The sequence below is a fragment of the Phascolarctos cinereus genome, unplaced genomic scaffold (genome assembly GCF_003287225.1).
Source record: "Phascolarctos cinereus isolate Bilbo 61053 unplaced genomic scaffold, phaCin_HiC Scaffold_3;HRSCAF=262, whole genome shotgun sequence".
Classification (NCBI taxonomy): Eukaryota; Metazoa; Chordata; class Mammalia; order Diprotodontia; family Phascolarctidae; genus Phascolarctos; species Phascolarctos cinereus.
In genome coordinates this window covers 226,241,021-226,261,974 of record NW_027555736.1, presented here as the reverse complement: position 1 = coordinate 226,261,974, position 20,954 = coordinate 226,241,021, and the positions used below count along the sequence as shown (strand labels likewise).

Below are 20,954 nucleotides of genomic sequence, written 5' to 3'. Positions count from 1 at the left end.
GTTAGAAATAACAAGATTTACCAACTGATCAAATATGCAGATTGAGGGAGAGTGAGGAGTTGAAGATAAGGCCAAGGTTGTGAACCTGAGAAATGATGAAAATGGAGGTAGCCTTGAAAGAAATAGGGAAATTTGTTCAAGAGGAGGGTTTTAGGTGAAAGATAATGAGTTTTATTTTGAACATGTTGAGTTTAAGCTGTTAATGGGATGTCCAATTGGAAAGGTCTAATAGAAAGTTGGTGATGTATGACTGGAACTCAGGAGACTGGAACTCAGGTTGGATATTTAGATCTGAGACATTTAAACCATGGGAGGTGATGAAGTCATTAAGAAAGAGAATGTAGAAGAAGAGGGCCCAAAAGAGAGTAACTGTGGGGTACACATGTGAGGGGACTTGATACAGATCATGAATGAACAAGGGCTCCTAAGGAGGAGTGGTGAAACAAGTAGGGGAATAACCAAGAGAGAGCCAAAATGTAGAGAATGAAAATGCCTTGGAGGAAAAAGTTCTTGACAGGGTCAGATGTATCAGAGAAGTCAGGGATGATAACTGAGGAAAAACCATTGGATTCAGCAAGTAAGAGATCATTGGCATCTTTGAGGAGAACTTTTCAGTTGAGTGATGAAGTTGGAAGCCAAATTACGAAAGGTTGAGAAAGAAGTAGAATGAGAAAGATAGTCAGCTTTTTCTTGGAATTGGGCGTAGAAAATGAAGAGATTGGGGCAGCTAGGTGGCACAGTGGATGGAGCACCGGCCCTGAAGTCAGGAGCACCTGAGTTCAAATCTGACCTCAGACCAAGCACTTGACACTTACTTACTAGCTGTGTGACTCTAGGCAAGTCACTTGACCCCAATTGCCTAAAAAACAAAAGAAAAAGAAAAAAAAAAGAAAATGAGGAGATATATAGAACTATAGATCAATAAGATGGTCTGCTGAAAGTATTTTTAAAGCATTGGGGAAACTTGGGCATATTTGAAATCAGCAGAAAAAAACCGGTTTATAGGGAGAGATGGAAGATTACAGAGAGGTTAATTGTGGGAGCAGTCTGCTGGAGAAAAAGGGAGGAAAATAGAAGCATGTAGAGGGTTTGGACTTGGTAAGGAGAAGGGCCTTTATCATTGTCAGAGACTGGGGAAAAGGAGAAGAGATTGGGCAATGATGACAAGGGGTTTAGGGATGAAAAGAAGAGGAGAAGAGTGAGCTCATCATGAATGTTGTCCTCAGTTTTCATAAGAGTAAGAGGTGAAATTCTTTACTGACAGGCTGAGGTAGGAAGAAGTCTGAGAAGACTGAGAAGAGAAGAGAAAGTTTGCAGCAGAAACAAGGCTATTACAGTAAAAGGAATACACAGTAATAAAAATATAGCAATTCCATATGTACAAAATAAAATAGAATTTACTTCTCCCCTGCAAAAAAAAGCTGATAGATTTACAAGAACTGGGTTTAGAAGATTTAGGAGAATTAATGATAATAACCCTGAATAATCTACAATAAAATATAATAAATTGAACCAAAAAATAAAGAAGTTGTGGGTTTGAACCAGTTGGTGATCAAATTTGATTTAGCAAATATGGAGAGTTTATTGGAAAAAAGCAAAGAAATATGTTTTCAGAAATATTTGTAAAAATTGATTGTGTATTCAGACACAAAGATATCCTACTTTTATTTTAAAAGATATATTTACAAGTGAATTTTTCCAGTTTTTCAAAGAACAAAAGCATATTTATATTATATATACTATTTCTAAATAAAGATAATAGTATTTAATCAAGTAAATATAGTTTTGACTCAAAAAGCTGTTAAAGACAGAGCTGGAAAAAAATTTTGACCAATCACACGAATACAATCAAAACAAATATGTTTTGCATGTAGATACAAACAAAATGAAATAATAACAAATAGAATAGATCAGAATATATTTTAAAACTATCTCAACTTTATGTTATACTATTAATTATCTAGTAATTATAGTACAGTAATTTAAAGCTACTTCAATATTAGACAATTGTTATAAATAGTACAATCATGACTATATTAATAAAGATAGAAGAAAAGAAAATGTGGCCATTCATGATACAAACATTTTAAAAATACACAGAAGAAGGATTTTTCCTTAATATGATGAAAGGCATCTACTTGAAACAAAGAGCTGACATTCTATGCAATGAAGATGTACTTGCTTCTGGAAAATCGGTGTGAAACAGGACTGTTTATATGTCTACCATTTCTAATAGAGTTGTAGAAATGCTTCCTATAGGAATAAAGCATAAAAAAGAAAACTTAATATTGCTAATCAGGTGGTTAAAATGTCTTATAAAATATCTATCTCATTTGCTAGCGACAATTTTGTTTACCTAGAAAATCTAAGGGATTTACAAGAAAAAGTTAACTGATAGTAAATGAGTTTAACAAGTTAGTAGGAAATAAATAAGATAAAGTACACAAGAGCAATTCACATTCTAATATATAATTAATAAAGAACTGATAAAAATTAAATTTACAATAATGACAATAAAATAAGATATATGAATATTTAACTACCAAGACACACGGGAAGCCTTTATAAGGATAATCTCCAAACTATTTTGCTAGATATAAAGCAAAAAGTGAGCAACTTGGATGCTATGCTTTGCTAGGATGACCTAGTATAGATGACCTAGAATGAAAATATTTCCCAAATCAGTTTACAGAGTTGGTACAAAACCAATGTATTATTTTATAGAAATGGATGAACAGTACCAGATTTATATGGAAAAATTAATGAGTAAGATCATCAAGGGCAACTGTGAAAGAAAAGTTGATGGAAAAATTCCATTGCCAGATTTCAGAACATATTTTAAAGCAGTATTCCTTAAAACCTTTTGGTACTAAATTAAAAGAAAAAACAAACAAATCAGGAGGCCAGAATAGATATTCCAGAAGTAGAACAAAAAATCTACAAAAGATTGATGTCTGGTACAAGTGCAAGAATCCTAAACATTGGAAAGAGGAATTCAATACAAATTATTGAGAAAATTGGAAAGTAGTGTGGTGAAAAGCAAGCCTTGATCTATACCTCATATCATATATTGCTACAAATTCTGATTTGATCAATGAGATTAGCCAGAACAAGTTTTAAAAGTTAGAAAAATGAGTGTTAAAAGTCAGAAGTATTTCATCTCAGCTATGATGAGAAGACCAGTTATTGCACAAATGAAAGAAATTGGGTTGAAAGTGGATGGATTTAATTATATAAGAACTTTTAAAAGGACAACAAAATAATAAGGAAAGAACCAAATGGAGAAATTTTTGTGATAAGAAGTCTGACATATAGAACTTACAAGGACCTGAGACAGTTTTTTAAAAGGAAACACTTAGTCCTCCATGCATAAATAGTTACAGGAATCGACAGTTTGTGAAAGAGGAAACACAATTATGAGTAATTGCTGAATTTCAGTTTGGAAAAAGTTCAACCTTTCCAATGTCAGAAGTGCGATTTAAAACAACTTTAAAGCATAATGTCATACTCATCAAATTGGCAAAAGTAATTAAAAGTGATAAAATGTGCTGTTGTAGGGGGTGTGGAGAAACAAGTTCTCCATTACTTTGGTGGTGGAATCATGAATTTGTGTCATCTTTTTAGAGAGCCATTTGACAGTACAAAATAAGTGGTATAAAATTTATCATGGCCTTTAATTCAGTGATTCCATTACTCAGAATATATCCTTTCAATATGATTGAAAAAACTTTATGTAAAAAGCATTCATTATCTTCATTATTATTAATATAGAAAAACTAGAAATTGCCATATTTCCAGTAACTGGGAAACTGTTGAATACATTTTGGTATATCAGTGCCATGGAATACTGCTAGTTTCTGTCAAATGGCAGACAGAGGGAATATAAATCAATCTGGAAAGAATAAATAATGCAGACTGAAGACAACTGAACTAGAACCGCAGCCACATGTTCATTAACTATTACTGTACAAATCACTTCATATTTATACAGATGTAAATGGACAAACGAGATGAGAAGGGGACATAGAGCAGAAAGGTTGTTATTAATTTAAATATATGTTTGTTTTGCTCGGTGTTAGTATTGTTATTGTTATATTAGGGGTTTTGAGTATGGTGGATCGAGTACCAGGCCTGGAATCAAGACCACCGGAGTTCAAATCCAGCCTCAGACGATTACTAGCAGTGTGACCCTGGGCAGTTTATTTTAACTTCTTGTCTGCCTCAGTTTTCTCAACTGCAAAATGGGAGTTATTATGGCACCTATCTCATGTGGTTATTTTAAGGATCAAATGAGATAATATTTGTAAAGCAGTACCTGGCACACAGTAGGCACTTAATAAATGTTTGTTTCCTTCCTCTTCTCTATAATATTGAAAAATAAAATGAAGAGGGAGAAAATTTTTCTTGAAAAGTGAATCTTTAAATAAGATTCATCCTTTTATCCTGCATTTGTGGGCTCTCATTTCAGCTGTTGCTACCAATTGTATTCTAATACAATTCTAATGTTTATTATCCATAGTGGTTTGATGTGACTTTTTTTTTTCCTTAATGTAGATCAAGGTTTTACGGCGGGTGAAGGAAGAAAATGATCGTAGAGGGGGATTTATTCGCATATTTCCTACATCAGAAACGTGGGATGTTTATGGGTGAGGTAACAACCTTGGGGTTGGGAAATAAGCACATTGACTTAATTCCTAGTTAGAATGCCCAGTACCTTTGCTGCTGTCTGATGGACAGAGCACTGGACTGGGTGTCAGGAGACCTGGGTTTGAATCCCTCCTCAAACATTTGTTAGCTTGTGTCATTCCAGGGAAGTCACTTAATGGGACAGAGCTTGAGTTGAAGAGGAAAACTATACAGCAGAGGGAGAGGGAGTCCCAAAAAATTAAGTGCTGTAGAATGGATGAAGATTTAGAAGATCTGGCAATTTGAAAATGTGGTCTTAAAGTGAGCGGTTTTAGTAGAATGGTGGGACTGGAAGACAGATTTTTTAGGGGCTAGAGAGTGAATTAACAGTGTGGAAATAGAGTTGATGAGTATAGACTCCTCTCTTAAGGAGTTTAGCAGTCAAAGGCAGGAGAGAAATAGGAAAAGCAGCTTTAGGTTATAGCAGAGTCAAAACAAAAAAGACTGGTACAAGTGGAGAAATAAGCCTTGAAGAGGAATCCTGCCTTCTCCTCTAAGATTAGAGTAAAGCATACAATCGATAAGCTTTGAGATAGTAGTAAGAAAGGCTAAGGAATGGCTTCAGGCTTCTCAGTAAAGTCGGAGTTGAGGTCATCTAAGTAGGGAAAGGGAAGATCAGAACTGGGGACTTGAGGAGGCAAGAAAAAGTTTAGAATAGCCCTCCTAGGGAGCATGATAGGGAAGTCTATTAAGAGATGGGGGGAAAAAAAACAGTGGTTGGAGCCTGTCTGAAATTAGGTAATGCAAATGTAGTGGGTCTGCATAGTTAGCATAATTTTGTAGCTTCTTCCTCCAAAGTTCAATGAATCCAGAGTAGAAGCATTCAGAAAAGGTGGATATGGGGGTGATTCAAGGTCAAGAATTAGCAGGATTTTGAATAACAGAAGGACAAGGGAATAAAACATTCAAAGATGGAGAGTAGTGCTTTAACCGTAAGATCAGGATTGTGAAGTGGGGAAAGTGAGTCCTGAACATTGGTAATGATACACTAGGAGAACAGGGATGGATCGAGGAATTAAATGTTGCAGTTAATACAATTCAATAACCAATTATTTCATTAGGGAAAAACAAACGAACAAGCTTAAGAGGAGTGACGCATCATCAGAGAGGCAGAAGGCTCTGATTATACATAGAATGAGAGTTGTGGATGGTGAACTGGTAGGCCAGGGTATTCGGAGGTTTGAATGTTGACGTCATCAAGAAAACCATGAAGTAGAAAATGGATATTGCAAGTCAGATACTGCATTCTCTGGGGAAAGGGGTCAGTAGGTGGCAGCAAGGTTCAGGACAGGCTGATAAAATCAAATGCAGTGGATTTCAAAGGAGAGACTGATGTGTAATGGTAACATTGGGGAGAATCTGGAAGTCATATGGAGGAGTGAGTAGTATGCTGACTCCTCCTAGGTCCCAAATGGACACAGAGAGAAGGAACTACCGGAATTAGAGAGGGTAGCAAAGATTATAAAGTCTTTAGGAGAAATGTAAGTTGTTCTGATTACTAGAATGTGGAAATAATGTGAAAGTAAATATTGGGGATGAGGGTCAGTTCATTAGCAAGCATGGGGGCATGGCGTGGCAAGAGATATACAAACACTGCAAGGAACAGGCCTTAGGTGGACAGGGATGATATAGGAGGAAGTGCTTTCCCTTGCAGGAGAGCTGGCCTGCTGGCTGTTTCTCCTGTATACACTTGTGCCTCTTGTTTCCTATGCCTTACTGCAGATGGTGCCCCCAGCAGCCCATTTCTTCAAAGCACAGCTCAGGTGCCGTATCCTGCTAGAGGCCTTTACCAATTCGTCCTAGGTTGTTGTGTTCTCTCCTTCTTAAAATCATTTTGTATTGTTTTGTATTTACTTCCCTTTGAATTTGTTGCACCTCACCCTCCAATGTAATTTCTCACCCCGCAATGTAGTTTCCTTGAGGGCGGAGCTTTTCATTTCGTTTTTGTATCTCCAGTGCCTAGCACAGTTCCCTGCTGAATAAGCTTGTTCAGTTGGGTTGAATGTGTTGAGATAGCAGGGAAAAGGATTTTTACCTAACTAAGCATATGGGAGTTCTTAATTAGAAATTAGAGGAGCAAGAAATAGTGGTGTGTTAGTCATAGGATAGGTGCATTACTACCAAGCAGAGAAGAACTTGTAGACCTAATTAACCCTCATGGTTACACAATGCTGTTTCCCAGTTAGACATCTCAGTTTTTTTCCAAGAGGGGATGAGAGGAATGAGACTTAATGGTGACTGGCATAGAGGTCCTCAAGTGAAGGAAAACTAGCCGTCATCTCCCAGGGCAACCCTGTCATCTGATGGTAAGCAAGAGAGGATGGAGACTTGTGGAGGATGTTTGCCAGAAGGCAGCAAGCGGGCTGTAAGAAAAAGTGTATGGCCCTGGCAGTCAAGAGACTTGAGTTCAATGCCTAGCTTTCTCATTTATTAATCTCATGACTTGCAGCAAATTATAAACTAGTAAGAATTATTCACATCTGTAGAGCACCATAAGGGTTGCCCAAAGCTTTAGATAATGTGAAACTTGCCTCCAGTCTGCCTGTTCACACTTACGTCCTGTTATTCTCCTTCATGCTCTTTATGCTCCAGCCAAACTGAACCACGCATTCCTTCATTTCGTTGTACCTGTAATCCCTCATGCCAGGAGTGGACTCCCCAACATATCTACATCTCCAGCTGTTGAAATGCTTCTGTCTTCCAAGATCCAGCTCAGATACTACTTACTCTTCTCATAAAGGCTTCCTTGAATATCTTTTAGCTGTCTTATGAACTTAGTTATACTCTGACTTGTATTCTACTAATTTGTACATATAACTTATCTTCTTACTATATTGTAAGTTTCTTTTAAAAAGGGACTATGTTTTCATCTCTTGTGCTTGCTTCAGTGCTTAGCACAGTGCCCGGCACACATAGTAAGCTCTTAATAAATATGTATTCTCCCTTTCCCTCTCCCCATCTCTTTTCCCCTGCCCCCTCCTGTGCTCCCTATCTACTCCATCCATCATCTTTGTATAACGTTTGCCCTGCACTTAATACCTGCTTTGCCAACATTTGTATAACTGAAATTGTTTTCTTCTTCTAACTCCTAATGAGCAATTTTCAGTTAATGAGGCATTACATTAAATGCTGAAATCTCAGAACTATAGTAGTAAACTAATCTCATTATGAGTAACATATCTTTGAGTGTAGAGATGCCAAATTGTAGGAAATCTTACGTATTTTTAAAAATCTGTGCCTCCATGGTCCTTGTAAATGATGCGCCATATCATTGCCACTAGACCCCAGAAAGTATGAGCCTAATAAGACTTTTTCAGATTCAGTACAAGAGGAAAGTTTCCTATTCCTCTGAAAATTTAAGTGTTTATAATTATGAAATATATTTTTCTTTCCGTTTTCCCAGTGTCCATATTCCTACAGTGTCTTGAATCTTCCTACTCCACTCTGCTAGCAGTTGTAGTTGTGTAATTGTCACTTCTTTTTATTTTTAAGAAAGATATTCTGTAAATTATATGACAGCTGTAGGTTTGATTCACTTTTAATTTCTGCATCAGGTATCTCTAAACTGAAGATTTAACCAGTCCTTTCTCTGTCTTTCAGGTCCTACCTAGAGCACAAGACCTCAATGAACTATATGCTGGCTACACGGCTCTTCCAGGACAGGTGGGGATTTGCCGATTTTATAGCCTAAAATGCTGGAAAGGATCACGTTGTGAGGAAAAAGTAAATGAAAGACAAAGAAAATGGCTATATAGAAACTATAGTGCTAGTTCCTTGGTGGAAAGGGGCTATTTATATAAAGGTGTGCCGTTATTTAAGCAAATCTGATACAGCAACTCTTTGCTTGAGGTCATTCTTTTGAAAATCTCAGCTCTCTGGAACATGACCAAGAACTAGAATGAAGCAAAAAAAAAGAAAAGGTGTTTAATGATGCAAAGTAAATGTCACAAATCCATGAACTAAGAGCTCTGTAGGTATTTCTGAGAACAAAGCCCCTAGTTCCTCACTCAAAGTCTATTCTTTTAGACAGAGCCTTTAAACTTAAATATGTGTGTGTGTGTGTGTGTGTGTGTGTGTGTATGTGAAACTGAAAAAATGATAGCTCATTGAATGATAGGAATTTGTAGGTAGAATAACTATGAAAAGCAGACATAAGAATCACATAACCTCAGATTTGGAAGGGACCTCAGAGGCCATTTAAATTAACTTCTGAACGGAAATGCCTTCTGTAGTAGTAGTAGTAGTAGTAGTAATAGTTGCCTTCTAACCACTCTTTGAAGATTTCCAGTAAGGGGGAGCCCATACCTCTCTTGAAATGAATCATACCCTTTTGGGGGGCAGCTAGGTGGTGCAATGTATAGAGCACTGGCCCTGGAGTCAGGAGGACCTGAGTTCAAATCCAGACACATAACACGAGGTGTGTGACTCCAGGCAAGTCATTTAACCCCAAATGCCTCACAAAAAAAGAAAAGAAAAAAAAAATCATACCCTTTTGGGATAGTTCTAATCATTGCAAAGTTTTTTCCTTATATGAAATCAGATTTTCCTCTCTTAAATTTCTCTCTGTTGTTCCTGTTTCTACCATCTGAGCAGAACACATTTCATCCCCCTTTTATATGACAGACCTTCAACTACTTGAAGAAAGCTATCATGTTCCTCCTAAATTATCTTCTCCAGGTAGCTAAATAATCTCAATTGTAAATATTGAGACAAAATATAGCAACTGATTCTTGCGTAGCATGATCTGCATCCTTTCTCCCATCCAGCCTTACCATCCTGGCCTCTCTCCTGTTGATATGTTCCAGCTTGCTAACATCTTTTCTCAAATGTGGTACCCAGAACCTAGTACCGTCCTCTGTATTTGGACAAGGGCAGAGTGCAGACGTATGACCAGTACGAAGTACACTTAGACCTTCACCCTGTCCCATCGTGGGCATTCTTTTTCTCTGAGTGCAGCCTTAGATCTCATTTTTTGGTTGATGTCACAAACTAACTTCTTGAGCTTGCTGTCTGCTAATTGCCCTTGCCCCCAAGTCTTCTTCACAAATTTATTGAGGTTTCCCTTGTCTTGTGCTTAAGAAGTGGTTTTTGAACTCATCTATAGGACTTCATATTTACCTCTGCTAAATTCCTTTCTGGAATTCAACTCTATTAGGGATCTAAGGATACTGGGGCTATTTAGTGTAGCCCCAAGCACCATTACATACTTCAGGGGCTCCTCAGGACATCATCATGGTGTAGCAGAGTACAATAATGCTTTTTGGTAGCAATATTTGTGAGTCACCAAAAAAAAAAAAGCTCAATTATGTTCTAGATAATAACTATAGCATTTATATAGTTCTTTAAAGTTTACAAAGCATCTTACAAATATTGTCTCGTTTTAAACTCAACAACCTTGGGAGGCAAGTGCTTTTCTTATCCCTGTCCTACATATGGGGAAACTGAAACAGACAGAGGGTAAGTGACTTGTCCAGGATCACATAGATAGTAAGTATGTGAGGAAGTATTTCAACTCAGGTCTTTGTGCTTCCATGGCCAGCACTCTTATTAATTGTATCACCTAGTTGTCTAAAATGGCAAGAGTGTGTAGTAAAGTTTAGATAATTTTCCATCAAAAATTTTCATAATGAAGAGTTTTGTCGAAGTGGAGAAATCGACTTAATATGGAATGCCTCCTTCGTAAGTGATATATACTTAATGCCAGATAAATGAAATATTTGTGAATTATCAAAACAGTTTGTAAAACTGACAAATTAAAGGGTGAGTGTTTCACAAAAAAAGATTTATTTCAAGATTCACCTAAATTGTGAGGGCCCTAATATGTTTTGAATAAGCTTAGATTTATGGTAATTTTATTTGTAATCAGTTTTTCAAGGATTAACCTGTTTCATAAAATTAGGATTACAAGTGCCTTGACACTTGTATGGAGCTGATGCTAGTGGGTCTTTTTGGATTCTTTGGACCTGGGATTAGGGACATGTTTTGTATTTAGTTTGCCATTCCTGGGCTTCTTGCCATATAGCTTGACAGAGGATCTGGGCTGTGCTGCCCTGTACTACCCAGAGAAATCTTTCCTACTTTCAGCCTGGAAGTATAGCTTGTATTATAAATAATGGATGGAAATTTTTTAGGAACAGTAAGAGGAGAAAACCATCTGGTAGATACAAGGGAAAGTACTTGCAGAGAAAAACAGTTTTTTAGGAGAGTTGTCTAATGAAAAGTGTTTTATGTTTTTAGAGATGTAGAAAGCTAGTTATCTTGAAAAGGATTATTAGCAGTTCAGTGTCATCATAGCCTTCATATCTACCTTTGGTTATAAAGTAAAGAAGTTTTTTGTGCTTATTCCTTTTTGAACCCTCAAAGATTGGTGGTCATTTGGCTTTACCAGGAAACTGGAATATCCTCCTAGCTCCATTGGTTCTTCCTCCTTTCCCTTCTTTGTAAGCATCTTTAGAAATGTCCCTTTGAGCTCATAATCCTCCAGATCAGTTGTCTGTAAAAAGATTCTCACCTCTATGTCTTTTCTCCCTAGAGAGAGCTTCTCTCTTTGACCTAAATTCTATGCTGAGGAACTACAATAAATGAAATAGGCTTCAGGAAAAGTGGCACCTTGTTTAAAAAAAAAAACACACCAAGAAACCATGTGTGTATATATATGTATGAGAGAGAGAGAGAGAGAGAGAGAGAGAGAGAGAAAGGATGCCTATGTGTACATATTGTTGCCCATTAATCAGTTGTCCTCTCTACTCCTGTAGGGGAAACACAAGAAGAAGCCTATTGGTAGGGAGGCCACGGTAAGTGGTTTTGAAAAGTTGAGATTGCATGGGCGCTTGTGTGACTATGAGGAGATTGAGCATGGAATGCAAAAGTTTTGTTACCTTAGAGATCATTTTACAGTCTGGTCTAGCTTGATAGAGTTACCTAATTGTTTGTCCGTGACCTCTTTGGGTACCCCTTCTATAAAACAGTTGAATTTTTCTGTATTAGAGCTACAGGTAAACCTTTATAACTGCGGCTACTAACTGTTCCTGCTTGGCTATTTCAGAAAGAGATTCACAGTGGAAACTAAACTTACTGTTCACTCAAAATTTGTTTTTATAGTGGATTCCAGTGGTTTGTTAATCTGGCCTTTGTGCATCTGGACATATGCTACTTCAGGTTTGTCCCAGAGAATTAGAAGTGTGCAGAGCTGAAAATGTTCAGAAAACCTGTGCTTTGGGGCCTATATATGGTTGGTAGAGGATTTTGAAGGTTTGGGAAGAGTTGGGGAAAGCTTTATCTACATCAGGAGTTCTTAACCTGGTATCTGTGTACTTGCTAAGTTTATTTAAAAATCTTGGTAACTGTATTTTAAGGTGATTAGTTTCCTTTGTAATCCTACCTATGTCCTTTTAAAATATGTTTGCTTAGAAACATGATTCTGATTAGAAGCTCTGGTCTAGATGAATAGTCTAGCCAGAAAAATAAAGCATTGAGACCAAAGACAATTCCCATGGCTTCAAGGGAGGCATTTGACCATTAGAAAAGTAGTTCTGTACATATGTAACTTTTTTGTTTTATACTTTTTTGGGGGAGGAGGGAGGATATATTTAACCACCTTTAGTAGGTCAAACTTTTCTTTGAGCTCTGAGAATTAATTGTCCAAAAGTTTTCATTTAAAAATTTGCAGTTATCACTATAATAGACTTGAGAAATTGGCCAAAAGGAATCTTTTTCTGAACATTGTAATGGAGATATTCTGGATTATGCAGGCAAAATATGCAGAAAATTCTGACTGTGATTTCAGTGATAGGGAATTGGCCATCTTATCTTGAGAACAGCCACAGTACATCAGTCAAATATACAGTTACACCAAATTTATTTCTCCCTATTGGATTAGAGGTTATCAAACTATAAACCTGTACTTTAGTTACTCTAGAGAACTCCCTTTGAAGAAACTCCTTCTACCAATGCAGATTGGTAGAATGCAATTCTTCCTTTGCAGTTTAATACCCAAGAGTTGCCTGGATCACTGATTGAGTAAATGACCTGCCCAGGATTATAGTCAATATTTATCAGACTCGTATCCAGGGCTCCCAAACTCCCAGGCCAGTTCTCTATACTCTGTGTCATACTCTTTCTCTTCATACTTTTGAGGAGAGATAAATTCATTTATTATAATAATAATGAAATTTATGTTTTACTTTGTGGCATATGAAGCACTTTAAATACATTTAATTTTATGAGAGATTTGCTATTCCAAATCCTTCACAAACATACATGTTTAGATCTTTCCTAGAAAGTAGGAAAACAGGTTTGTTGTCACTTGTTTAATGAAGAAACAGGAATAAAATGATTGTGACTTGTCTCAGTATCAAAGTCAGAACAAATTAATGCATTTTCTAACCCCTAATGATCTTAGATTCTAACTATTAGATAATACTTCTATCTATTTGCAAAATTTTTTTTTAAATCGTATAGCATAATAGAGAAATTAAAGTTGAAGTCAGTAAAAAAAGACCTGGGTTTTAAACCTGCCTCCATCGTGCATAGACTTTGTGACTCTGGGAAAATCACTTGACCCCTCAGTACCCCCAAGTAATTTTCTAAGGCTATATAAATTGCAGTGTAGGGGATCATTTGCACTGGAATCGCTTGACCAGGTGTTACTACACCAGAGGGGTCAAACTCTGTGCTTCAGGGCACCTCCAGTCAGAATAAAATGTTACTGGGAAATGTTTTACAAAGTCAGTAAAAATGCAGTACAACCTAGAGAATGTTAATTTGTGGTTTTCTAAGTCAATATGCATCCCTCTGGATCTGTTTCTATTTGCATTTGATGGCATTGACCTACAACAATGAAATAATTGATCTAAATTACAACAGAAATTCTAGGGGAAAAAGTTTAAACCCTTCACAGTCTTATTAGGCTAGTCAGTGCTTCTCCAATATATAGTAATTAATGTTTTCATATATTAACAGTTTACATTTCTGTAAAATCTATAAATTACTTTCTCACCCATTTATCTATTTCATGAGCTAGGATTTAGGGCTAAAAGAGATCTCATGGATCATCTCTCCCCTCAGGTAGTAAGGAAAGCCAGGATTTGTACCAAGTCCTCAGACATCAAATACTGAGATCACTCTACTATACCATGCTACCTTATTTGTTAATGCATTATCTTGCTATCAGTTAAGATCCTTAGTTGTGTAAAAATTTAAGGTATTGTTTCTTGTATTTAAAATCATAATCATTTATCATGAGCCAGTGTGAGCATGATAACTCTTCAAAGTTAATGAAGACCTCATTCTAAAGACTTCATTTATTCTGAAATAAATGACATAAATTTTGCATATTTTTTCCACAGTTCTCTGTTAGAAAGATGTGTTCATTTATCTAGGATAGCTTTGTTTTATCTAGACTATTTAAAAATATCTATAGAGAAGGAGATTTCATAACCAATTTTTTGATCTCTGAGAATTCACTGTACAAAACATTTTATTTGGAAGTTTGTAGTTGCAGTTATAATGGTATATTGAGAGCTTTTCTAAAAGGAGGGTCTTTTTCTTACTTTTTTTTCTGGGTTATACAGGCAGAATTGTGTAAGACTCTGACTCTGACTGGTGTGATAGGGAGTTAGAGTTACACATTTCTTAGAGTTACACATTTCTTCTTTATGATAGCCAGAAAATTTCATCCTAACAGGTAGGCTCAGTAAATTCATTTTTCCCCAATGAATTCGGGGGATATTAAACCATAAACCTAACTTAAATATGATCAAAATCTTGAAAACACTGATTTGGAGGAAGGAATGCATATGTATTACAGGACAAGGAATTACAGTTTTTCAGTTTTAAATTTAGTATTATCTGTCTACATATGGCTATAGGATTAGCCATTTTGATTGAATAGTCAATTTATTCAAATAAATAGTTTGCTTTCTTCCTTACTGAAATGACAGGTAACTAGGGATATTTATTTATTCTAAATTTATGGCCCCTAGCAGAGTGTCTTTTTACACAGTAGGTACTAAATAAATATTGAATGAATGAATGAATGAATGAATGAACCCATTGTTTTATAACAAGCTATTGTGAAGTTGGCTTGGGACAGCATTAAAAAGTTCTTTAATTTATTTCCTACTCTCATCTTCAATTTAGAATGACTTCAGGATACCTTTCAACTATATCACAGTATCCTGACCAGATTCCAATCATCTGGTAGATTATAGGCTAGGATCTGCCAATATCCCACCTCCTTTACCTCCTCACATATTCTCCCCCCTTCCTTTACCCCCTCACATATTCTCTGCCCCCCCCATCCCATCTCCTATTTCCCTGTAGCTTGGTATTTCAAGTAGTCTGTTCTGATAGGGATGGCATGATGGGAATCAGGATTTGATGGCAGTTTTTGGCAGCTCACCAGAATCACATTTTTTTTTTCTCATAGATTTTTGTCAACCATCTTAACTTCCCTACTTTTGTTTATTCATAGAGTTTTACTAAGATAGAATAACTTCTTGACACAAAAGGCTTGGGACCCTCTACATTAATATAATGCAGTCTCCTAATGCTAGTTTATGTACTTGAAATTAAGAAAAAATATTTTTATAAAATGGTTTATTCAAACATTTCACTAATTCAGGCAGGGTTTCCCAGTTTTCCTGTTTAACTGTCAAACATTTTAGAATTCCTTAGAGTCACTGGGTCAGTATTTTTTTGGTACAGACCTCCACCAGGCTTGGCATTGAAATAAAGGAGAGAAATTTGTAAATGCTATACTGCATTGTTGTTTTCCCAGAGTGGCTGTTGATGCAGGGCCAGAAATGAAGGTGGAGAATGTGAATGCAAAGGCCAAGCTACATGCTGCACTTTATGAAAGGAAACTTCTATCCCTGGAGGTGCGAAAACGCAGAAGAAGGAATGGCAGATTGAGAGCACTAAGGCCAAAGTACCCAGGTACAAATATACTGTTGGCCTTGACTAAACTCAGTTAACTAGATCTCTTGATAGAATAAGTTAGCTAGCCTCTTAGTCCTTTTGAACTGTTCTTACAATTAATTACTTAACCTTTTGTGGAGCTTAATTTCAAGAGGATTCTTAGAGTTGTTTTTTTTTAAATCTTTCCTTCCATGGTATTTATAGTAAGAGAGATATTACATGTATGTTTAAACTGTTATTATAACTTTAGCATTACATAAATACATGGTACATATGAAATAATCAGGTTTTTATAAGTTGAATGTATCCCTTAAGAGTGACTGATCTAATTAGCTCATAATTAGGTAATGAGCTTTTTTGCTGCTTTGATCTGAAAAGGGTAAAAGTATTTCATTCTTCCTACACATGGAATAAAGGAACATTCCCCTATACCCCAGATTCTACAAACAGTGCTTGGCTTCCTAGGCCCCTGACAGTGTAGTTTTCTCAGTTCTATTTTCAAATTTCCTTGATGCAGAAAATTTGTTATAGGAAAAATGAAGTAATGATTTACACCAACTGGCACTGTATTCTCTTTGGAAGCTACATTAGCCAAGTTTGTTTTTAAGTGTAGAGCTGAGCAGTGATTCTCTTTGCAAATGTAAATCTCAGAAATGTTTTTTTTTCCCCTCTTACATAAAGCCATGAAAAACAATGATAATCTGCCTTCTACCCTACAAGGGTAAATGAAGTGGTTTAAGATATGTTCTGTATTAAGTTCAATGAATTTGCCCTTTGGCATTAGGGCAAGATAGGAGGTAAAATATAATGAAGAGACCAGAAATGCACATGATTTTGCATAGACACGCCTATGTACTATATTACTTTTCTGTCTTATCTCTGGCTTAATCTAAATGTTTGTGTATAATACTGGAAGGTGTTGAGAGAGTAAAACACTTAATTTTTTTCAGCAACATTAGCAATTCTTCTGTTTTAGTGCTTCCGAAGCCGACTGAAATATCCATTAAAACTGAGACTGAGAGTGAAGAGGGAGAAGAGGATCAAGTAGAGCATGAAGATGAAGAGCAGGAAGCATCCCAAGAGGAATCTGCAGGATCTCTTGCAGAAAATCAAACCAAATACACGTCTTCAGTGACTGCATTGGTGGACACTCCACCCAAAGAAAGTCCCTTGAGAACTTCTGAATGGAATGGAGAAGCCACTCCTTGCCCCAAGCCTGAAATTCAGCAGCCAGAACCCGCATTTAACTTGTTGCAGATTCTGCAAGAAAATGGAAACCTCAGGTGAGTCCCCTTTTCAAAAAATGAACTTGTAACCCAGTTGAGTAAAGAGTAGGGCACTTGAGTGGTCTACTGTGCAAATAGATGCTTTCCCGTGAAGTAGAGGGTGAGATCTTTCTTGATATTACTTTCAGTAAGTGAGCTTCTTTCACTAGCATATTCGTTATTGTAAATCATTGTAGATTTAAATTTCCTTTTTTTTTTCTTCTGGTGCATAGTGGTATACCTCACCCCATTAGACATAGTCTCAGAATGAAACATTTCAGAAGTTTTCTTTATTTAACTTTTTTTTTTTGGAGTAAGGCAATCAGAGCTAAGTGACTTGCCCAGGGTCACACAGCTAGTCTAAATGTTATGTGTCTGAGGCTGGATTTGAACTCGGGTCCTGGCTGGTGCTCTATCCACTGCGCCACCTAGCTGTCCCAGAAGTTTTCTTTTTAAAGAAAATTGTTAATACGTTTTTTGTCTTTACATCAGCTCCATATCTGTATATAACACTCACCTCTAATCTACTGAGTACACCATCTCTTGTAACATATTAAAAAAGAAAAGGGAAAAAATGGCTAAAACAGCAAAATTAACCAGCTATGCCATATGCTTAGTTCCACACCCTTAGGCCCCTTCTTAGGAAGGGAGGTACATTTTCTTTTTCTTTTTTTTTCTTTTTTTCAAATAAATTTTTATTGCTGTCTTTTGTTTTTTACATCATTATATTTTTCTCCAGTATCCCTTTCCCTCCCCCTCCCAGAGAGGTGATCTCATATGACAAATAGTATATTTTAAAGACAAAAAAGAAAAAGAAGAGGAAAACTCAGCACAACCAGTCTTTGCATTGAAAAAGTCAGAAAACATGTAATTGTGTAACGCCTGTGGACTTTACATTTCCATGAAGGGAGTGTCCTCTCACTGGGAGATGCATTTTCTTATCTCTTCTCTGAGGCAAAAAGTGTTCATCTTAATTACACAGAGTTCAGTTTAATTTTTGTCTTTGTACCATTTACTCCTCATTGTAATTGTGTATATTGTTTACCTCCTTCTTAGTTCATGCTGTATCAGTTCATATAAATCTTCCTGTGTTTCTCTAAATTCTTGATGTTCACTATTTCTTAAGGCATGACATTCAGATACTGCAGTTTGTTGAGCTGTTCCCCAAAGTAGATGGATATTAACTTTGTTTCCAGTTATTTGCTACTACAAAAACCACTCTTATGAATATTTTAGTATATATGTAACCTTTCCTTTTGTCTTATCTTCCTTAAGATAATCATTTCTGGATCAAACAGTATGGTCATTTTAGAAACTCTTTTAACACAATTTCAAATTGTTCTTCAGAATGGATGGACCAATTCACGGTTCCACAAGCAATATATTTGTGTGCCTGTCTGTCTACAGCCGCTCTTAGATTGTATGATTCTATCCTTTGTCAACTTTTCCAGTTTGTAAGATGAAACAACAGAGTTGTTTTGGTTCACATTTTTCTCATTATTTGAAGTAATCTCTTCTAAAGTTATTAATAGTTTTCAACTTGGAAGAATCTTTCATGGTAATAGCTTGAGTTGTTCTTTTCAAATCAGTTTATCTATTTTGTCCACTTATCAATTGGGGATAATGACTCCTGGTCTTATATACTTTTGTTATAATTCCCTATATCTCTTGGATATCAGATATAATTGGATACCAGAGATAATTTAATTTAACAATTTTCCCCCAATTGATAGCTTCCCTTCACATCCCAGCTGCATTCGTTCATTTATTTATTTGTTTAGTAATTACCTTTATTTCTTGTTTGATTAAGAATTCTCCTCCCTACCCATAGGTATGAAATTTGAATACACTGTGACTTTTAATATTCAGATCACATCTGTTTTGAGCTTACTGCGAGATGTTGTCATATTAAACCTAATTTCTGCCATGGTACTTTACAATTTTCCCAGAAGTTTTTGTCAGATATCTAGAGTAATCTTAGTAAAAGTTATAAGAATAGTAAATTCCATTCTCATTCATGATTTTGAAAAACACAGCCTTATCCAAAGAAGTAGTATCTTTCCAAGTTGAAATAGTTTTCATTTGAATGAATTAGTGAGATTGGAGGATTCTGCTGTCATCTAAATATGGAAATGATGTAGAGGGAACATGAAAAATGGCCGTGTTCTCAGTTTAGCTCATCTCAAGTAAATCTGTTGACTAAAATAGAAGATTTTTCTATTCTGCACATAGTTTGACTTAGTTTTCCTTATTTGTTGTGTTAGTAAAGTTTAAAATAGGGGAGAAATTATGAGGAAAAGACCTGGTATATAGTTTCTTTCTAGTAATGGGAGAGCCTAGATATTTTCCTTGTTGAGAAACATCACAGAATAGTATTTTTTTTTAAAGTCATGCCTACATTGGCCATGTTGCTAAAAATAAATGAGAAAAATAAAGGAAATGAAAAAATGTTTTAATCTACACTCGGAGTTCATGAGTTCTCTCTCTCTGTAGGCAGATGGCATTTTTCATCATGAGTCCTTCGGAATTGTTGTGGATCATTGTATTGATCAGAGCAGCTAAGTCTTTCATGGTTGATCATTATTACAATATTGCTGTTACTATGTACAATGTTCTTCTACTAACTTCACTTTTCTTCGGTTCATATAAGTCTTGAGTTTTTTCTGAAACCATGGCCTTCATCATTTCTTAGGACACAATAGTATTTCATCACGTTTATACACCATAACTTTTTCAGCCATCCCTCAATTGACAGACATCCCTTCAGTTTCCAGTTCTTTGCCACAACAAAAATATCTGTGTAAATATTGTTGTGAATATGGGTCTTTTTCTTTCTTCTTTGATCACTTTGAGGTACAGACCTAGTAGTAGTATTGCTGTGTTGAAAGGTATGCACAGTTTTGTAGCCCTTTGGGCATAGTTCCAAATTGTTTTATAGAATGATTTAATGTCTAGTTCACAGCTCTACCAACAGTGCATTAGTGTACCTGTTTTTCCACATCCCCTCCAGCAGTTGTCATTTTCTTTTTCCATCGTGTTAGCCAACCTGATGGATCAGAAGTGGTACCTTAGAGTTGTTTTAATTTGCATTTCTTTAATTATTAATTGTTTAGAGTACTTTTTCATATGACTTTCATATATCTTTTGATTTATTCTTCTGAAAGCTGCCTGTCATATCCTTTGGGCACTTATCAATTGTGGAATGGCTCTTTTCTTTTTTTTATGAATTTGGCTCGTTTCCCTCTATATTTGAGAAATGGGAATTCTCCCCTGCCAATTTCCTGCTTTGCTTATGATTTTGGTTGCATTGATTTTGTTTGTGCAAAGCATTTTTAATTTAATGTAGTCAAAATTGTCTGTTTTACTTCTCACGATCCTCTCTATCTCTTGTTTGGTCATAAACTTTTCCCTTATTCATAATCTGACAGGTAATTTTTTTCCCCACACTCCCCTAATTTGCTTATGATATCACCCTTTATATCAAATCATGTACCTATTTTGAGCTTATCTTTGTAAACGATGTGAGATTTTATCTAGTTTCTGCAAGATTGCTTTCTAATTTTGCCAGCAGTTTTTGTCTAGTTCTTGCAGCAGTAGCTTAAATCTTGGGATTTAGTCATTTACTTCTGTATATTATCTATTCCATTGATCAACAATTCTATTTCTATTTCTTATCCAGTACCAAATTGTTTTGATGATAATCATTTTGTAGCTTAGTTTGAGATCTGGTACTGCTAGGCTACCTTTGTTTACTTTTTTTTTCCATTGATTCCTTTGATACTTTTGATCTTTTGTTCCTACAGGTGAATTTTCTTATTACTTTTTCTAAGTCTATAAAATAATCCTTTGGTAGTTTGATTGGTATGACACTGAATAAGTAAATTAGTTATTATATTGGGTCTGCCTACCCATTAGTAATTAATATTTCTCCAATTATTTAGATCTAACTTTATTTGTAAAATGTTTTATAATGAATTGTGTTCATATAGTTCCTGTGAGTATCTTGGCAGGTAGATTCCCAAGTATTTCATATTGTCTGCAGTTGTTTTAAATGGAATTCTCTATGTCTTCCTGTTGGGTTTG

At 35.8% G+C, this 20,954-nt stretch overlaps 1 protein-coding gene across 13 annotated transcripts in view; it reads left to right on the top strand.

The window, feature by feature from the left end:
• The window catches only part of TTLL5 (tubulin tyrosine ligase like 5), a 352,672-nt gene that overhangs the window by 110,256 nt on the left and 221,462 nt on the right, over positions 1-20,954 (top strand). For 10 of the 13 annotated variants that reach the window (XM_020986244.2, XM_078151465.1, XM_020986237.2 and 7 more), the window contains 5 exons: positions 4,555-4,646; positions 8,287-8,349; positions 11,442-11,480; positions 15,467-15,624; positions 16,583-16,889. In XM_020986244.2, the coding sequence (XP_020841903.1) occupies positions 4,555-4,646; positions 8,287-8,349; positions 11,442-11,480; positions 15,467-15,624; positions 16,583-16,889 (659 nt within the window). The remainder of the gene's footprint in view (positions 1-4,554; positions 4,647-8,286; positions 8,350-11,441; positions 11,481-15,466; positions 15,625-16,582; positions 16,890-20,954) is intronic. The other 3 variants (XM_020986241.2, XM_020986240.2, XM_020986238.2) reach the window with 1 other exon arrangement.